The sequence below is a fragment of the Wyeomyia smithii genome, chromosome 2 (genome assembly GCF_029784165.1).
Source record: "Wyeomyia smithii strain HCP4-BCI-WySm-NY-G18 chromosome 2, ASM2978416v1, whole genome shotgun sequence".
NCBI lineage: Eukaryota > Metazoa > Arthropoda > Insecta > Diptera > Culicidae > Wyeomyia > Wyeomyia smithii.
In genome coordinates this window covers 2,982,989-3,002,329 of record NC_073695.1, presented here as the reverse complement: position 1 = coordinate 3,002,329, position 19,341 = coordinate 2,982,989, and the positions used below count along the sequence as shown (strand labels likewise).

General features: G+C 33.8%; 1 protein-coding gene across 2 annotated transcripts in view; it reads left to right on the top strand.

Moving 5' to 3' along the window:
- LOC129726126 (muscle-specific protein 300 kDa-like) overlaps window positions 1–19,341 on the top strand; it is a 126,367-nt gene that overhangs the window by 50,568 nt on the left and 56,458 nt on the right. For both annotated transcript variants that reach the window (XM_055682781.1, XM_055682780.1), the window contains exons 9-15: window positions 1,071–4,064; window positions 10,616–10,921; window positions 12,931–13,079; window positions 13,143–13,944; window positions 14,003–14,161; window positions 14,224–14,436; window positions 14,497–14,754. In XM_055682781.1, coding sequence (XP_055538756.1) covers window positions 1,071–4,064; window positions 10,616–10,921; window positions 12,931–13,079; window positions 13,143–13,944; window positions 14,003–14,161; window positions 14,224–14,436; window positions 14,497–14,754 — 4,881 coding nt within the window. The remainder of the gene's footprint in view (window positions 1–1,070; window positions 4,065–10,615; window positions 10,922–12,930; window positions 13,080–13,142; window positions 13,945–14,002; window positions 14,162–14,223; window positions 14,437–14,496; window positions 14,755–19,341) is intronic.

The window sequence follows — 19,341 nt, the reverse complement described above, 5'->3', positions numbered from 1 at the left end:
ATAAATTCTAAAGAAGCCAGAAACATAAAGAATAATTACATGCTAGTCTGAGAATCCGTAGGAGAATGCTTTTACAGCCTGGTAAAGCCCAGTATAGAAAGTTATCCTATAAATAGCTTCTAAAGGGTAAGCGAAAACAGAAAATAATTCTCAATTGAGCTTTGGCTCACTTCTGATGGCCAAAAAAATTGAGGTTGTTTTCCCGATTAAGGAAATACACAAATGAGGCGGTATTTAACCTTGTTTGAGGTCTGATTAGTCGAAATCTGCGCTCGAAACAAACATAACATTTGTCAATAGTGCAATTGTTAGACGTAGTTCTGCAACCTGCAATTGAGCTCAGATTCGCCAAAGCCTTCTTCTGAAGGCCCTAGAATGACAGAATGGAATATGTACTCTGAAATGCCGAAGATAGCTCCTAACGCTTAGGAAAGGTCATAGTAAATAATCTGAAATAAAGATTACAATCACTTAAAACCTCTGCTAAAGACCAGAAAACACAAGGAAAAGATCCAAAATTTAGCTCAGAAGCGCTAAAAATCACTTCGAAAAGCCTAAACAGAAAAGCCTAAACAACCTAAAATGATTCTAAAGTATGCTTAGAATCGGCACAAATCATTTCTAAAGACTATAAAAGGTAATAAAAATCCGACATTAAGCTTACGTTTACCGAAAACCCTTTTGAAAGGCTTAGAAAAAGCCAAAAAAGGTCTTTATGTTAATGATTGTCAACGATAACCAGACTTCAGAAACCAGAAATTGATCCTAAACTGAGTATCATTATCTTTCATTACACATCATTGCGAATTTCTTTTCAGCAATTCAACAATAGCACAAACAGTCTTGAACAAACTTTAGAGCATAATAAACTTGTAATTTAGATGAAGAAAAAAATAAACTTGTATTTTTAAGTGAATCCTGTTTTGTTTCTATTTACGTAAAAAAAAGTTGTTGATTTCTTTGCTAATTGCCTGCTCTAGGAAAACAATAAAATAAATAAATTAACTCGATTAAAATTATGATATTAAATGTGATAAAGCTATCTAATAATACTTATTGCATTTTTTCAGGTCCAAACTTGGATTGCAAACCTCATACCAATCGTTAATAGCTTTGAAGCCCAGCTGAAGGAACAGCACGAACTGGAACAATGGATTGAGAAACAAGTCGTCATTGTCAATGGCTGGCACCGAAAACCGAACAAACTTCGTGCAGAAGCCGCTGAGCTTGAGTTAAAACAAATGAAGAATTTACAGAGCGAAATTGCAAACAAATTGCAACAGGCGCAAAGATTGGATGTATCATTGCGGTGTGAACTCGAACGACTTAATGAAAACCTTGAACAAATAATTGCCGAAAAAATTAAAAATCAGCACATCATTGAGGAATATAAGAAATCACATGAAAACATACAAAACAGATTAGATTCCATCAGCCAGCAAATTGATAGCATAGAAAATGACACTGATTTAAATTGCAAGCAAAAGTTAGAAAATGCACTGAACATCAATGATCTTCTGAGCAGTGATGGCAATGGCATTGTCATTTATAGGGAAAGTGCCGCACGAGTTGATAAAATTGTAAATAACTTAGATAGTCAACAAATTGCCGCGCAAGTGAAAGCAATCGAGCGCAAACGCGTCGACATTCAAAAAAGAATGTCTCGAAAGTTGGAAATTTTAAGTTCTACCAACGAAACGTATTCTAGCATATCATTTGATATTGCGGAAATTGAAGAGTGGTTGAGTCAAAAATCAAACTTTCTTAACACACCTCATCAACTGGGGGCTGATGTGAAATCGGCTGAAACTCAACAGGATACCCTTGAAAAACTCTTGAAAGAAACGGAGGGGAAGCAGTCACTTTTAAATGTTCTTAGTAAAAAATTGTTGAGTGTGCGAACTACTTTAGAGCCCAATGAAAAATTGGTAGTAGAGAAAAATATACAAGGATTAAGTGAAAAATTCAACTTGTTATTAGCTGCTATTCGTAAAGAAATAGAAAAAAATGTTACAGCAGTGTCTAGGCGTAAAACCATGGAAAAAAGTTTCGAAATGGTCGGAAAGTGGATTAGAACTAAACAGCAGGATGTAGATAAAGTATCCGACCGACTTCCCTTGTTACCATCGAATGTGGAATCAGATATAATGTTATACCAAGGCCATGAACGCAACATAGAAGAGTTTAAAGAAAACGAATTCGAAGATTTGTGCCGTCGAGTAAAGGAAACTACAAAAGATTGCGCCGATGATGAACGCCAGAAATTAACAGGAGATCTTGAAGAAGTTAAAGCAAGTTTAGTCATCCTAGTTGAAACTTGTACCGGAAAAATTTCTCATTTACAACAGGAACATCATAAACGGTGTGAATACGAAAGACGAAAAGAACTCATTTTAAGTTGGCTTAGCAAAGCCGAGTCTACAGTTTCATTCGATATAAATACCGCTAGCATGAAAACACTCAAGAAAAAAAGGCTCAACATGGCTGAAATGTGTGAACAAAGTGCAGCTATGAGTCAATCGTTGAAAGAGCTTGATAAATGTAAAACTTTAATAGTTCCTACATTGTGCCTTACAGATGAAAATAACATAACAAGTCAAATGAAACTCATCAACGACAAATGGAACGCTATGGATAATGCGTTGAAAATTAAACATCAACAGCTTTGCAACCACATTGAAGAATATCAACTTGCTCTAGATAAAGTAAATCAATGTTCACAGTTTCTAGCTCAAATTCAAAACAACATCCGTGATATCAATAAACCGATGGAGAGTAAAATTGAGAACGTACAGGATTTCTTACTGTCTTACGAATCAATGTTGAACAGTTTGAAAGAACGACGACTGGAACTAAACACTATATTACTCACCAACATACCAAAACTAGAAGAGAATAAAACAAAGATTGAGGAGATGATTAATACCATAGAAGAACAACTAAGACTACTGAGGGCAGTGTTGAACATGAGAGACCAGTTTGTTGGAGCAATTAACGAAGTTGTTACAGTTTTATCTAAAATCTATACCGATTTCAATGAACTGGAAACTGTTGCTAGCAACATCGAAGATCGCTCAAATCGTTATGCTGAAATTTTTGATCGAATCAATCTTTGTGCTACACGGCTTGAAACAGCGAACGACAAAGGGCAAGCGATCGCTAGTGAAGGAACCGATCTTGATCGTCAAAACATTAACGAGCAACTCCAGGCTCTGCACTTGCAGCTAGATTTAATTCGCAAAAACGTTGAAATCGATCAAGAGAAATACGAACAACAACGTCAGCTTCTCCGAACAACTAGCGAGGAGCTAACTATTCTTCTCGACTGGTTTCAGAAAAATAACGATCTTATAAAATCTCGTCCATTGTATAGTGAAGACATCAATGTATCCGCTGGATATGTAGCTGATAATGAGAAACTCAGCATTCAAGCTCGCAACAATCTAGTTCAAATGGAAGAATTACTTAATAAAATCAAAACTGAAATTCATTCATCTGCGGATCTACAACATAAAGTTACGCAAGCGCAATTTTGGTTGGATGAAGAGCCGACGGAATTAACTGCTCGTGACTTTTATATCCAAGAGAATCACAAACAACGCAAAGTCTACGGTGAAAGCATAACCAAATTAAACGAATGGTGCACGACAGCGGAAAAACAATTCTCTTTACCCACTTCCTTTAAACTAGACTTAAATGAACTTACCTCAAGTTTGACTAATTTGGAATCACTGCTAGCAACTGAAAGAGCCATGCGAAATCTATTGTTCCACGATATTCAAGAGCAAGCCGATCAGTTCTGGGACACACTTGATACCACAGACCAGCAGAGGTGCTTGCAAGACCTCAACGCCTATAAAGCTCGACTTTCCGAAATATCGCACCAAGGGGCAGTTAAACAACGCGAGCTACTTACGAACAAAGATGAAATGGAACGATACTTTGCACAACACGAAAAAGCTTTGACTGGTCTAGGAAAAATTCAAATGAGAGAGGAATTGTTGACGTTATCTACACTTTCAGCTCGTATCGATCACGTTAGTGAACTTTTGGCGAACTCTCAGGTAGGTGCCTAACAACATGAATAGAACATATGCTTTGAATTGTTCATAAACTATTTTTCGGATATATTCACCAAAAGAGTGACAAACCTTCAATACTATTGTTAGACTGGTCAACACAGGTTTTGCCCTAGAGCTCAAACTGGAGAAATGTGAAAGTTATAGCTTTTAACCATTGTTTTGAATTTTTGTGCCCATAGCCAGTGTCAAAATACTGCGAAAGTCACTTCTATCTTTTATTACAGAAAAATTTCATTTATGTCTCTGAAAACTTTATTCATTTCCGAGCAGGCTAAAGGCATCAAAACTCACAGGAACGGTTTGAAAGCCATAATCTTTCATTTTTTTTCAGTTTGAGCTCTAGGAAAAACCAGTGTTGGTGAGCGAGAAAGTTACCGAATTTTAATTAGCTAGAGCGTGATTTTCGCTCATAGTAACTTTATGCTTAATTCTACGCGAAAATGTTTCTCATCACGTGGTCGAGTTTGCAACAGCAGCATACGGTGTTGGTAGGAAAAGTTAATATCGACTGGGCATCTTAGGAGAACAAGTTTTGAAAAATGTGGATTTTCCTACATAAATTCGCATAAAAATTTAAAAAATCTAGCGTGGAAAGCGTGAGCGTGAAAAAAAAAACGCGTAAATTCCAAAATCCACATAGAAAAAAGTTTTCCGTACTTACTCGACTTTTATGGCAACAGAAACGCCATATGTCTCCATAAAACTCGGTCTCGGAATACTCCTCTCCAGTCGCTCCTTACACCCGCTCAAGCATCCTCGTCGACTGCACACACCGATCGTGTACGCCTCGAAATAGTCGGTCTCTATCCGAGTCTGAATATTATCTTTGCCGGTTGCTCATTCGCCATAAGTGTAACGTACTCAACCCACTGTAACCTGCCATGATTTATAAGCTTGACTATATCAACGTCTTTATATACTTTGTCATGCGCCTGTGCCACACTCCATTTTCTTGTTTGCCACCGAGTGCTCATCGAAGGTTTTCTATGATCGAGGACTCCAAGCGCTCGCCAATCGGCTTCCTCCCACGTCCAAGGTTCATGTACGTAAAACACCATCGGGAAAATCAGTGTCCTGTAGAGCACAAATTTCGTTCGGGTCTGTACACTAGGGTGCCAATCATCGTATGGAAAAAAGTGACCAGAAAATTTCAAAAAAAAAAAAAAACTATACAAAATGTTCATCTGCTCGAAAAAACACCCTGTGCAAATTTTCAGCTCAATCGGACTTAAAATGGGGTGGCGCAAAGCGATTGAAGTTTGTTTTTTTTTGAAAACCGAAAAATCACCCAAGGGGGGGGGGGTACGTGAAATTTCGGTTTTCGAAATTTTTTTTTATGCCAAATGACTTAAAAACGCATGAAACGTCGAGAATTGGTGTCATCTGAATTTTTTTTTTGCAAAAATCTACTCTCTGGGATAGTGATATACACTATAACTTGATCGAATACATTATGTTTCATTAGGGTGGTTTATTCATTCGACATAGGGTGGTTCATAAGATTGAAACGGTGGAAACTGATGGAAAATGTTTTATTTTATTTGTTTGAAAGTCTACTCTCTAAGATACTTGTACTTGTTCTTTCGAATGTTGTACCAGACAATTTATTCGTTTTATTTACCACAATAATGTCTTCTGCCAACACTTGATTGAGCACACAGTGCTCTGGCTAATATAATCGGACAATAGGCTATATCGATGTTATTCTGTGATAATGAGAGTATAGAGATCTCAATCAGATACGCAACACAATTGACTCGTTGTTTCTGGGTTTGCGTCGTTTTGACAGTTCGACCATACATTTTCTGTCAAGTTCACATTATCAGAACGTGAACGTGCCCATTGGCTGAAACTTTGCATGGACGTTTTATAGGCAAAATATGCCATTTTGTGCTATTGGTTTAATTTTTGGAACACAACTCATTTTTAAAAAGCTTTTGAAACATGCTATTTCGGATTGGTATTGATGAATACAAAAATTTTTAGAGCCAACACGGTTCGTTTGAGCGGTGTGACATCTTCGGCAAAGTTGCAGATAATAGTTTTGTTTTTCAAAAAAATATACACTCTAAAAATAAATTATCAATTTATTGAAAAAAATAAATAAAAGAAAGTTCCAAATTAATTACCCAAAACAGCCCATTTGAAAAAAACTGATTTTTTTTTTCATAAAAACTACGAATGTTTACCTGAACAACGAAACCGGCCATGGAGAAATCAGAAAAAAAGTTATAATATTTTTTAAATTAATTTTTTTTTCACAGGGTACATTTTCTTTTTGGAAGAACAAAGTTATTATTTACAACTTTGCCAGATACACTATGCCAATCAAATAAACCGTTTTGACTGTAGAAATATTTTTGATTCCTCATAGAGTGCTCTATTGGAAATTGAAAATATGTCTACAGTCGAAACGGCTTAGTGTCTTCGGCAAAGTTGTAGATAATATTTTGTCCTTCAAAAAAAAAATGCATTTTAATATAAATAATTAAAGAAAAAATTTTATTTAATTTTTTTTTTTTCAAAAAATGATAACTTATTTTGCTTGATTTCTAAATGATCGGACTGATTTCATTGTTTTGGTAATCTTTTGTAGGTTTTATTAAAAAAATCAAGTTTTTAAAAAATGAGCCCTTTTGAATAATTAATTTTAATCTTTCTTCTAATTTTTTTTTTAATAAATAATTATTTAAGTGTAATTTTCCTGGAAAGACAGAACTCTTATCTACAACTTTGTCGAAGACGTCACACCAATTAAACGGTGATTTTTCGGTTTTCAAAAAAAAAAAACAAACTTCAATCGCTTTGCGTCACCCCATTTTAGCTGAAATTTTGCACAGGGTGTTTATTCGAGCAGGTGAACATTTTGTATAGGTTTTTTTTTTTTAAATTCGAGATGACCATTTTGGCTGGCACCCTACTGTACACAGTGCGAAGCGACTCCATATAAAGGCTGGCCAAGCAAAAAAGGTTTCGTTAAATGCGAATCTGGCATCCATTTTTATTTGGGGCCGTCCATAAAGCACGTAATTCAACTTATAATTATTTTTTATACTTTTAATTAACGCTTAATTTTGTATTAAATAGTATTAGGGGCCCTCCACATACCACGTGGACAGATTTTAAACGGTCATGCCGAATATACACGCTATGAAGATATGTATTTGGTGAGATCTGGTCGATGTTATTGGTTATGAGCTGTTGAAACTAGGGAATGGTATCGACTTCAATTAATGCGGTTAGTGCGGGCACAGCTCGAAAAAGTGATTCTACTGCATGGCAATGCTCGGTCTCATATTGCCAATGTCGTTGAAACATACAAAGAAAAGCCCAAATGGAAAGTCGCACCTCATCCTAGATATTTCGTGGACATAATCGAGTAAATTTCAAAATTTATTAAGCTTATTTTAATATTTACGGGATTTGAGCTATACAGAAACTAAAAACAGATTTTTTTTGCAAATCTTCGTAAAAACGGGTACATGAGGGAAGCTCGTGGCCTGGAGTTCGAATTATAGTAGAATCAGACCGTTCAGTGTCGGAGAGACTTTTTCGGGTCAATTCTCAGGCTCCTCTCCTCCCCCTCTTTGACCCTGCTCTCACGCTAACTTAAACTTAATAAACTTAATATACAAAACAAAGAAGAACACAGTTAAAATGAATGCATGAATGAATATTTTTGGAGCCAAAATGGTATGTTTAATTTGTTTAGTGTCTTCGACAAAGCTGTGAATAATGATTTTGTCCTTAAGAAATATACACTGCAAAAAACGTAGAAATCATTTTTGAAAATATTAACCTTTTGTCTTTCTCCTATCAACTTTTTTTCCTCAAAATTAATCAACTATCATTGTTAAGCTAACATTGTGTAATTTTTGTAGAAAATACCACATTTGTGTTTTTTCCTTCAACTTTTTTTGAGTCTTACGATTTCTATTGGAAGAACAAAATTACTGTCTACAACTTTGTCGAAGACATCAAACAAACTGTTGTGCCTCCAGGTTTGTCCTATTTTTAATTTCTTTTATTCCTCCATGATTAGGTAACCATCAAATATGGAGTTAAGCTTTTGAAGTTTTCGTGAATTTTTTTTGTTAGTTCTTTGAGATTATTTTTTAAAATTTTTTTATTTGTGTTTTATTGAAGAAGGTTTTTTTTACGGTGTACATGTTTTTGAAAAAAAAAACAATCATACTATCTACAACTTTGCTTAAGACGTTCCACCGATCAAATAAACCGTTCTGGCTCTAAAAAATATGTAATCATCCATACCCTTTTTAAACATGCCCTTTTAAAAAAAATGTTATGGTTGAAAAAAATACTAATAGTACAAAATGACATCTTTAGCCTATAGGAACACCTGTTCAAAGTTTCAGTTCAATCACAAATGACAAATGAAACGAAGGGGGCATTTTGGATCATCATTTGGACGAAAATTCACAACTTGAAAACAGAGAGTCCGATCGAACGGACGTGATCTTATTCACTTCTAGGAAGAACATTCTAAAAAACACAATGTTTTTTTTTTTTTCAAAGGAAACGATAAAATGCAGAATAACATCAATCTCTCTATTTTCGGTATTTAGAAGATAAGTGCAAGGTGAAACTGATCACTAAAAATCTCTATGTCTATTCGTTTTTTAAACGAATCTTTGAAAATTTACAGATTTTTACCTAAGAATTTGATTCTCTGAATTTCATTGAATTTAAGTAAGTTTTCATGCGTGACATTTGTGGCTGTAGTCTATTAAAATGTTTGTATAAGTAACACTTAAAATTTATGGGCTTTCAAAGTTAGTATGGCAAGGTATTTTCAAACAATAAGTGAGCGTGTTGTATTAAAATGCTTTGTCTCTAACGCCATTTTGGCCGAATTTGTGGTTTTCAAATTGTATATTATCCCGACATGAAATCATAATGATTTTGTCTAATTTTCAGTCTTTCAAATGATTCTTTTTGTAAGGCATCGACTTGATAATTTTTTGTCAATTCTGTCACAACGTGTTGCTGAGCATTAGAGGATAACGTCAAGCCCAATATCACATGTTTTGACGCTCCAGCTGTTTTTATTATTACGATTTGATCTATTTTCGATTAATTTTATCAATCGCTAGCTAATCGAAAACAATTTGCAAAATTTGTTAGCGTCCATTATTTTCGCTAATATATCTTTTCAAGGATAAAGCAAGCATTATTTCAATAATAAAATATAATAATTCTAGCCTTGAAAAAATGGTATTTGATGGCGATAAGAAAACGTAACCATCAGATAAAACGAAGCCCATGTGGTACGTTTTTTGCATTCTTTTGCGTGTTCTGTTGCGGCCTTTTAACGACACCTCATGATCACATGGTTTGGCAACGACCTCATAGAGCAGCGGTTCTCAACCTTTTTTTGTCCGCGTGCCCCTTGGCGACAATTTTCATATCGATTGTACCTCTTGGCTTGGAATGTTTTCGCGGAGTGCGAGAGGGTAGTGGTAGGTCATGTTGTGGTATTCTATTTCTGGTTTCAAATTGAATTATAGTTTGTTTGTTTTCTACAGTCATGTTTTAAGAGCACGATTGAACAACAAATGAAGTATTACAAAGCAAAATTTCTTTGTCCGCCATTACTGATTTTTCTTTCGCGTACCCCTGAAGGCTTTCGAGCACCCCCGGGGGTACGCGTACCCCAGGTTGAGAACCGCTGTCATAGAGCATATCCAACTTAAAGGTCAGAAAAACGTCATTTCTGTCTTGAGCTTCCCTGATTTGAATAAACTTTCAGTACCTTTTCTCACAGTGACGCTGTAATCTTGATAAATATTCAACAGCTTTCTGCTGTGAAAAAATCAACATTCATTTATTTTGCACAAAAATCTTGTTAGCATCCTGAATCAGTTCAAAATCAAATCTCGTAAGTGCGAATTATTGCCTTTTATTATTGTTCTTGTAAATATTCTATATGCAAGGCAAGCACTCTCTGAGCTTCTCATTCCTAGGTACTCAAAGTTTGCATCGGAATTCTATCGCTTTTAAATATTCCGTATTGAGCGAGAAAGCAGGAAAGGCACATAATACGATGATTACTAACGAAAATGCAATTCGTTCCTGGGCTCGATGATTATACCGGTGCTTATTTTAAGCCGGTGACGGAATCGGTGATCTCATACTCACAGTACCTAGCATTGAACAACAGAGAGTAACGCACTCTCGATTGGCTGAGCCACCTTTTCTCTATTTGCTTGAGCCACATGTCTAAGAGCAGAGGTGCGTTTAGTAGTTCGCTCAACGTTGTTCTCATTTTAATAAGCGTGAAGAATAAACTGAAAAACCATGTAGGACACTACTACTAAACGAACTGAGCTAGCAAACGAAGAGCGGGGAGTGAGAGAGTGAAAATAATTCAAGTTCATCAAAATATACCACCTAAAAATAAACCATTCATACTTGAGACGTAAGGCTAATAGCAGTAATAACGAAAAAAGTATACTGAAAAAAGTTGTGAATTTAACTGATTTTGTCATTGTATCTCTCATTTAATTGCACAGGTCGATCGAAACGAGTTAGAAGCGCTAAATGAAATTACAAGTAGAATAATTGCGCAAGTGAACCAGAACGATAGAGATAAAGTTAGTACCGATAACGTCGAACTCAACCGCATCTGGAGTGAAGAAACTACGCATCTTCGAAACCATCAAGAAAATTTGATGCAATTGCAGCATCAATGCGCTCAACTGGAAAGTGTTCTACAGGAGCTTGAAACTAAACTGAACGATTCGTTGGAAAGGAGTAAAGGTTTTGACATTATCATAAATTCTAAAGAAGACATTTTGGCAAAGCTACAAGTTTTAGAGGTAAGTCCTCACATTTGATTAATGTTCGCCAAAAATAAATACTGACATACAAATAATTTTGGAAATGATATCATTCATGACCTCATCGGTGACAGGCCGGGCGGTGAGAGCAACTCATTACATTCTGTCTATCGGTCAGCAAACATAAACTTCGAACACGATCAAAAGATCGATGTTGGTAAACAAACGATCAAATGATGGGCAGCATCACATGCTCTGGCATTCTAGATGCTAGGGGAAAATTCACGAGTAACATGTATGAAGGTCGTTCAGAAACATTCATTGTTTTTTTTATAGAAAATCACGCTCTAAAATTGGCGTGATAAATTTACATCTTATTTGGATAATTTTAATTCTTTCAATGATGTAAATTTGAAAAAAAAAATGTTACTTACGACGGCTGGTTTCCGTTGTTAAGATTGGGTCCAATGTCAATCACAGCTCATAACTGGCAATACTAGGTTTCTGTTTCCATGATCATAACTCTGATTGATTTAGAAGTGCATCAGTTCCAGCTAGAAAATAATTGTTGTTTAGTGAAATATTATTCATTTAGGCAGACACATTTATTGAAAATAAACCTTTCCGTTTTCCATAAAAGAACAAATGGCACATGCAAAACAGGTTTACCATGATCGAAAGATGCACATTCGACCAACGAATATGAAAAAATCTTAGGGGAAAGTAGGTAAAGACGGACACTGCGGGTAAGATGGATACTTTTAATATTTCACAAACTAGAATGTATTATGATAGTTTAGTGATGCGAATATCTTCTTTATAGTGTGTTAATGCTTTTGAGTTGCATTATCGGGTTTCAGCAAGCAAACTGTAAAATTTGAGAGTAAAACAAAAAATATTTTCTTGAACGCGCAATTTGATGTATTTTTTATTCCACGGAAAACAGTGGAAAACTCGTGAAACTTACGTGTTTTCATTTGTTTACAATAGTAAAGTGATTAATTAGTCTTTCCTCGGTTTTCTAGTGAAAATCCAGCAGATTTTCGATGTTCCGATGAAGAGCTACGATAGTTTGAAAAATTTACAACCAGGTCGGGCAAGACGGACACACTAAGGTAGGGAAAGATGGACTCACGGATTTTCCAAGAATTTTCACATGTAGCATCTGTTGTGTACTACAGATGCTCACAAAGTACACCCGCAAGTGCAACCAGCAAATATTAATCACTTAGCAGTTAGAACAGACCATATAGGCGGAGAATTTTCGCCTTCATCGAAACCCATCCTCTCAAACTGTTCACGTGATGTATAGATGGTCTCTAATAACGTAGAGTAATGTATGGCCATCACTTAACACATAAATCAAAAGAATACTTAACGTACTACATCTTTTTTGTGAGTGTCCACCTTTACCTTCGTAGTGTCCATCTTAACCACCCCAAGTGTCCGTCTCTCCCAACCATGTCAAAAAACAGCAATTTGTAGTCTTATTTTTGAAGACCCAAAACACATAAAACTTGGAGGAAGTTCACTAATACCAAAAATGATTATGAAAACAAATGACCTTAAGTTTCAATTTGTATGACTACTGCGATCTAAATAGCAATACCTAAGTAATTATTTAGAATAAACCTTAGGGTGTCCGTCTTTACCTACTTTCCCCTAAGTAACGAAAATGTTTGTTTGTTCAAGTACAAACACTTATTTGCAATTGAAATGAAGCAATTACTGCAAAATAGTGCAAAATTTATTTATGTTTGTTACTTGCAATCTTTTGACAAGAGGTGAATCGTTAATCGTTGCATAGTCACGGTTGCAGAAGTGTTGCATGGTTTCCGTTGATTTTTCCATTATAGAGGTTATGCTTCACTGCCAGAGAAATAAAGGCTAAACATTAAGCAATTAGCAAGTTAACAATAGCGGAAAAATTGCGATCATCGCGCCCAAAAATGCGACTGATAACAGCTTTGAAGGTCAATCATTTTATTATCACCACACTTCTTTTACAACTGCTATTGCATATTTTGTTTTCGTATTTATATTTTCAGAGCCTACTTAGAGATAAAGGTGTTCTTGAAGAGTTGAGCAGAAAAGCGAATTCGTTGGCTAGAGCAGTGTTTGTTGCATTAGGTGAACAGCAATTATCCTCGCATTCGCTGGAAGAAAAATTGAATCATTTCAATCAAATTGAAACTGAGTGAGTGTTGTTTTTATTTATATTATTACTTATACTAAAATTTCGTTTGATTTTTAATAACAGATTAACGAATGACTTGAGCACAAAACGATTGTTGCTACAAAACAAATTGCAAGAAATACAGAACTTTTCGGAGCAAATCACCAATTTGTCAACAGCAAGCAGTCGAACACTCGAGGAGCTCCAACAAATCAATACATTTGATGAAGTATTGCTCAAAACTGAATCAACTTTACAGGAAATTAAATCAAAAGCAGAAGATCTGTTAAAGAAAAAAGAAGAACTCCAAAAGCAAATTCTATCCAAATATCCACAGTCCGTTCCAGAAGAGCTCACTAGTCAAATAAATTCATTGGAAAATCTGCTGGCGAGCATATTTTCCGACATGGAGGAATACGAGCGTAGTTTCAAACGTGCAAAAATTGTGCGCACTGACTATTTTGAATTGGACGGCAAGGTTAAAAGATGGATCGAAAACGCACAGATTACTATCAGTGATTCCAGTACTGATCCCAGTGAGATGAAGACAAAATTGTTGATACTGTTAAATAACTGTGAGGACATTCGGTTGCTGTTTAATCAACTTGTCTTAAGTGGCAAAGAAATAATCGAAAACAGTTCCAATAGTCAGGATAAACTCACAGTTCAAATGAACATTGATCAAACATCGCAGGAGCTTGACAGAACAGTTCTACTAATTCAAGAAAGAAATAAGACAATTGATCACATTCTCGAAAATTGGTCGGAATTTATGCGTTTGTATCAGTTAGTAGCGGAATGGGCAGCACGTACTCGTGAACTGTTGGAAAGAAGGCTTCAACTTAATTCAATTCATGATGCTCATACCGTGTGTCAGTATTATTCAGTAAGTTTCAGTATAATTCTATAATGCAGACAAATTTGCTAAACAATTTACTTTCCAGAATGCGGTCTCGACTTTAGGTAATGTTTCACAGCATTTAAGCGAAATGAACCACGAATTCGACAAAATTAGCGAAGTTTGTGCAACTGGTTTTCTGAAACGCAAGCTACACGAAGCCGAAACAGTCAAAGTCGACATCGAAACCACCTTGCTTGAAAGGGTAAAATAAGTTTTATACTGGTTTTATTATTTCATTTCTTGAAAATCATGCTACTTTTACAGAACTTATTCCTACGAGAAACAACGGAAGAATGGCAACAATATGAGAATAAAATGGAAAGCGTGAAGGGTTGGATTAAGGAATCATATGACGCATTGAGTTCCTCTGAGTTGAGGAGTAAGCCGTTGCGAGATCAAATTCGTATACTCGAACAAATGCTTGCAGATATCTCAGCTCAAAAAATGAAAGTTAATATGTCACTAGATAAATTGCAGGTAAGATCATTTTAATGTGTATTTTGTTTTTCAAATCTCTGAAAATGAAAACTCTTTCAGGTACATTTCCGCTCACAAATCGTATGCACTGATAATTCTAACATAATGCAAAGTGGGCGGTCAGTAATCAGGGATCTCGAGAAACTAAACCATGATGTCTATCAAACAACTCAGAACCTAGTTAGGGCATTATCGCAATCCGAAGACAGTCAGCTGGAACTGCAATCCATCCGGCAGAGTATTGTGCGAGAAGAACAGCAGCTGAGAAATATCGTGACACCTTTGCATCAATCCGACGGCAGTGACAGACTTGGACAGGTAAGAGAACTCGCACATCTCTTAACTTCCGAACATTTTTAACTATTCTCATCCTGTTCTCGTAACATTTATCATGCTTTAGAGAAATCATTCATAATCAGTCGGGCCATGTGTGTAGGCTTTTTTAGATTTATGATGTCGAAAACACTTACTGCTCAAAAGCACTGTTGGTATTTCGTCTAAGTATTAAATGCGACAGTTTGGTAACAATCGTAAATTTGTAAAACAATGTAGGTGTACAGTTAATTTCTCGCTGCAACTTTGTTTTGAAACGCATGCAAACGCTTGGAAAATTGCTATGCTGGTAACTTCTAATACCGAAGCAAGCTGTTCCTGCGTTTTGCATGAATCATCATCGAGCAATACATTCAATACAGCGTCTTCGAAGGTTTTGGCCTTCTTTCACGCGAATAGTCGTCAAAATCGAAATAACCATCTTTAGAACTACGGAACTAATCAATAGCGTGACAAAGAGTTTTTTTTACCATATAACTCAGCCTGGTTTATTTTGTTTTAGATATGAACTAATCGACCAGCACTTACTGCTGACGCCATCTATTGACAAATAGCGAGAAGTTAGTTGCATACCTAACATATCAACGACACTCCTTTGAGTAACTACGTAGAAAGACTGCACATGAGTATTTTGGGATTTTTTTTTTTCAATTTTAGAAGTGATATCATATTGGCAATCTGAGTTTTAATATTTCTATTTTTATCACAAGCGTCCAAAGTTAACAAGGAATGCTGATCGGGATTTTTTTCTGTTCGGTTGCCATTCGCCCGAATGACATTTCCACATTTTCTTGTTTTTCAAAAATCAATTCCTTGAATTCGCATTTTTAGTGAAGTTATACAATATAAACTTTTAGTGAACAATTTCAGATTTACTCATTTCTCACCATTGAAATAAACATATTTCATAAAATAACGTATGGCTGAAATAACAAAATACCAAAAATAAAAATAAATAGTTTAGCTTCGAAAATTCAGAAAAAATCGTGCTACAAGAGGGTTTGGCATATTTTATATTTCCTTATGGCCGAGATATATTCTTCCTCATTTATGCTCCTCATTGAATTTTCCGACTGACTGATTTTTCATTATCTTCCCAAAGCGCTTAATTTTAGCTTGTTTCTAACACCGATAGGTTTTAAAAATCTTGCTGAAGTTCTGGTGAAAGTTGAGAACCTATCAAGAATTTATACTAAAATAAGAAATCGAATTTTTACGTTATATCAAATCATTATTTTAGAAACGTATTTAATGAATTTTATAAATGTGCGTCTTTTACTTTTCAATTAATTTTTCACTGAAAACGGAGAAGAAAAAAAGGACCAATGAGAAAACAGAAAAAAAACGGAAACAAACAAAAACGAAGAGTAAACGAAAAACAGAAAACAGAACACACTAAACAGAAAACAGTTAACAGAAAACAGGAAACTGAAAGGAGAAAGGAGAACACAGAAAATAAGAAAGAGTGAACAGAGAATAGAAAACAGAAAACTGAACACTTAAACTGAAATAAAAAAATTGAAAATAAAACTTAATAAGTAGAAAATGGAAAATGAAAAATGGAAGATGGAAAGTGGAAAATGGGAAATGGAAAATGGGAAATGGAAAATCGAGAATAGAAAATCGAAAATAGAAAATCGAAAATGGAAAATGCAAACGAAAAATGAAAAATAGAAAATGGAATATGAAAATAGAAAAAGGAAAAAGGAAAATGGAGAAGGGATAATGCAAAATAGAAAATGAAAAATGGAATATAATAAAGAAATTGGGAATTGAAAGATGGAAAATGGAAAATGCAGAATGGAAATTGTGAATGGAAAATGGAAAATTGAAAATGGAAAATGGAAACTGAGAATTGAGAGTAGAAAAAAAAATGGAAAAGGCAGAATTGGAAAATGGAAAACGGAAAAAGGGAAATGAAACACAGAAAATGAAAAATGAGAAATGAAAACTGAAAAATGGCAAATGGAAAATAGAAAATAGAAAATAGAAAATGGAAAATACAGAACAGATATTGAGAGTGAAAAATGAAAATTGAAAAATGGGAAATAAAAAAAGAAACTTGAAAAATGGAAAATTTAAAACGGAAATGAAAAAGGAAATTGGAAAAATGAACAATTATGAATTGAAGATCGAAAATTGAAAACGGAAAACGGGAAACGGAAAGAAAATAGAAAATAGAAAATAGAAAATAGAAAATAGAAAATAGAAAATAGAAAATAGAAAATAGAAAATAGAAAATAGAAAATAGAAAATAGAAAATAGAAAATAGAAAATAGAAAATAGAAAATAGAAAATAGAAAATAGAAAATAGAAAATAGAAAATAGAAAATAGAAAATAGAAAATAGAAAATAGAAAATAGAAAATAGAAAATAGAAAATAGAAAATAGAAAATAGAAAATAGAAAATAGAAAATAGAAAATAGAAAATAGAAAATAGAAAATAGAAAATAGAAAATAGAAAATAGAAAATAGAAAATAGTAAATAGAAAATAGAAAATAGAAAATAGAAAATAGAAAAAAAAATAAAAAATAGAAAATAGAAAATAGAAAATAGAAAATAGAAAATAGAAAATAGAAAATAGAAAATAGAAAAGAGAAAAGAGAAAAGAGAAAAGAGAAAATAGAAAATAGAAAATAGAAAATGGAAAATGGAAAATGGAAAATGGAAAATGGAAAATGGAAAATGGAAAATGGAAAATGGAAAATGGAAAATGGAAAATGGAAAATGGAAAATGGAAAATGGAAAATGGAAAATGGAAAATGGAAAATGGAAAATGGAAAATGGAAAATGGAAAATGGAAAATGGAAAATGGAAAATGGAAAATGGAAAATGGAAAATGGAAAATGGAAAATGGAAAATGGAAAATGGAAAATGGAAAATGGAAAATGGAAAATAGAAAATAGAAAATGGAAAATGGAAAATGGAAAATAGAAAATAGAAAATAGAAAATGGAAAATGGAAGATGGAAAATGGAAAATGGAAAATGGAAAATGGAAAATTGAAAATTGAAAATGGAAAATGGAAGATGGAAAATGGAAAATGGAAAATGGAAAATGGAAAATAGAAAATAGAAAATGGAAAATGGAAAATGGAAGATGGAAAATGGAAAATGGAAAATGGAAAATGGAAAATGGAAAATGGAAAATAGAAAATGGAAAATGGAAAATGGAAAATAGAAAATAGAAAATAGAAAATAGAAAATAGAAAATAGAAAATAGAAAATAGAAAATAGAAAATAGAAAATAGAAAATAGAAAATAGAAAATAGAAAATAGAAAATAGAAAATAGAAAATAGAAAATAGAAAATAGAAAACAGAAAACAGAGAATAGAAAAAAGAGAATAAAAAATATAAAACAGAAAATGGAAAATAGAAAATGGAAAAAGGAAAAAAAAAATTTGAAATTGAGAACTGAAAATTGAAAATTGTGAACTGAAAATTAAGAACTAAAAAAAAAGGAAATAAAAATGCGGGAAAACAAACTAGAAAACGGAAAGCAGAAAGCAGAGAACAAAAATAGAAAAAACTGAAACATTTAACAAATAAAAACACATAAATAATAAAAAAAAAACAAAAGACAGACATATAAAAAATTGTTAGGCAGACGCATCATTGTAACCGGAAAACCCGTGGAAATTGTGCATATCACGAAAGTTATAAACATGTTAAAAATCATGGAACTCGTAAAAATTATTAGAATCATGAAGGCTATGAAAATCAAGATAATCATGAAAACCATAAGAATCATGAAAATCATGGAAATCACAAAACTCATTGAAATCATGTTTATATGAAAATCACTATAATCATAATTCTCTTGAAATTAATGCAAATTGCGTAATCGAACCAAAAAACTTGGATAGATGCTCTCCTGCAGCTTTACAGATAATTCTGGAGTGCCTCAGGGAAGTCACTTGTGACCTTTACTGTACTCGATCTTCTTGAAAAATGTTCGCCTATTCCTACCACCTTGCTGCAATCTTGCGTATGCTGATGATTATAAAATCTTCGTCATCATTAAATCTATTAAAAAATTAAGAAAACCATGCCAAACATGAGAATCATAAAAATAATGAAACTCATGAAATTTTTCAAAGTACAGCAAGATAATTAAAAATATGTATAAATAAAAAATCTAGAAAATCATGCTGAGCAGATTGAAAAGTAATTTCTGAATTCTTTCACCAATCTTTCACTAAATCTTTCCATAATCGAAGCTCGAACAGATTGAAAAGTTTTTTTCAAACCTTCCAACATGTACAAATATGTTAGATTATACTCTAGTATTGGTACATATTATGTTATTACAGTGATTTTTGTTGACCAAAATACGAGTATAGCACGAAGCTGTGTTTACACAAAAGATTCAACATTGCTTAGACACATTCGTTATCCAGGTTTCAAACTCAAGCAAAAGTTACGCACAGTAGTGATGTGGTTCCAGCTCCATTCACCATCAGCGAATTTTATCAGTTTCGCCTTTTTTCTTATTTTTGACATCGAGTTTTCATCAGTCCCATTTGATTTCATTCCTGTTCAACACTTTTGGTAAAACAATTAAAAAATTAC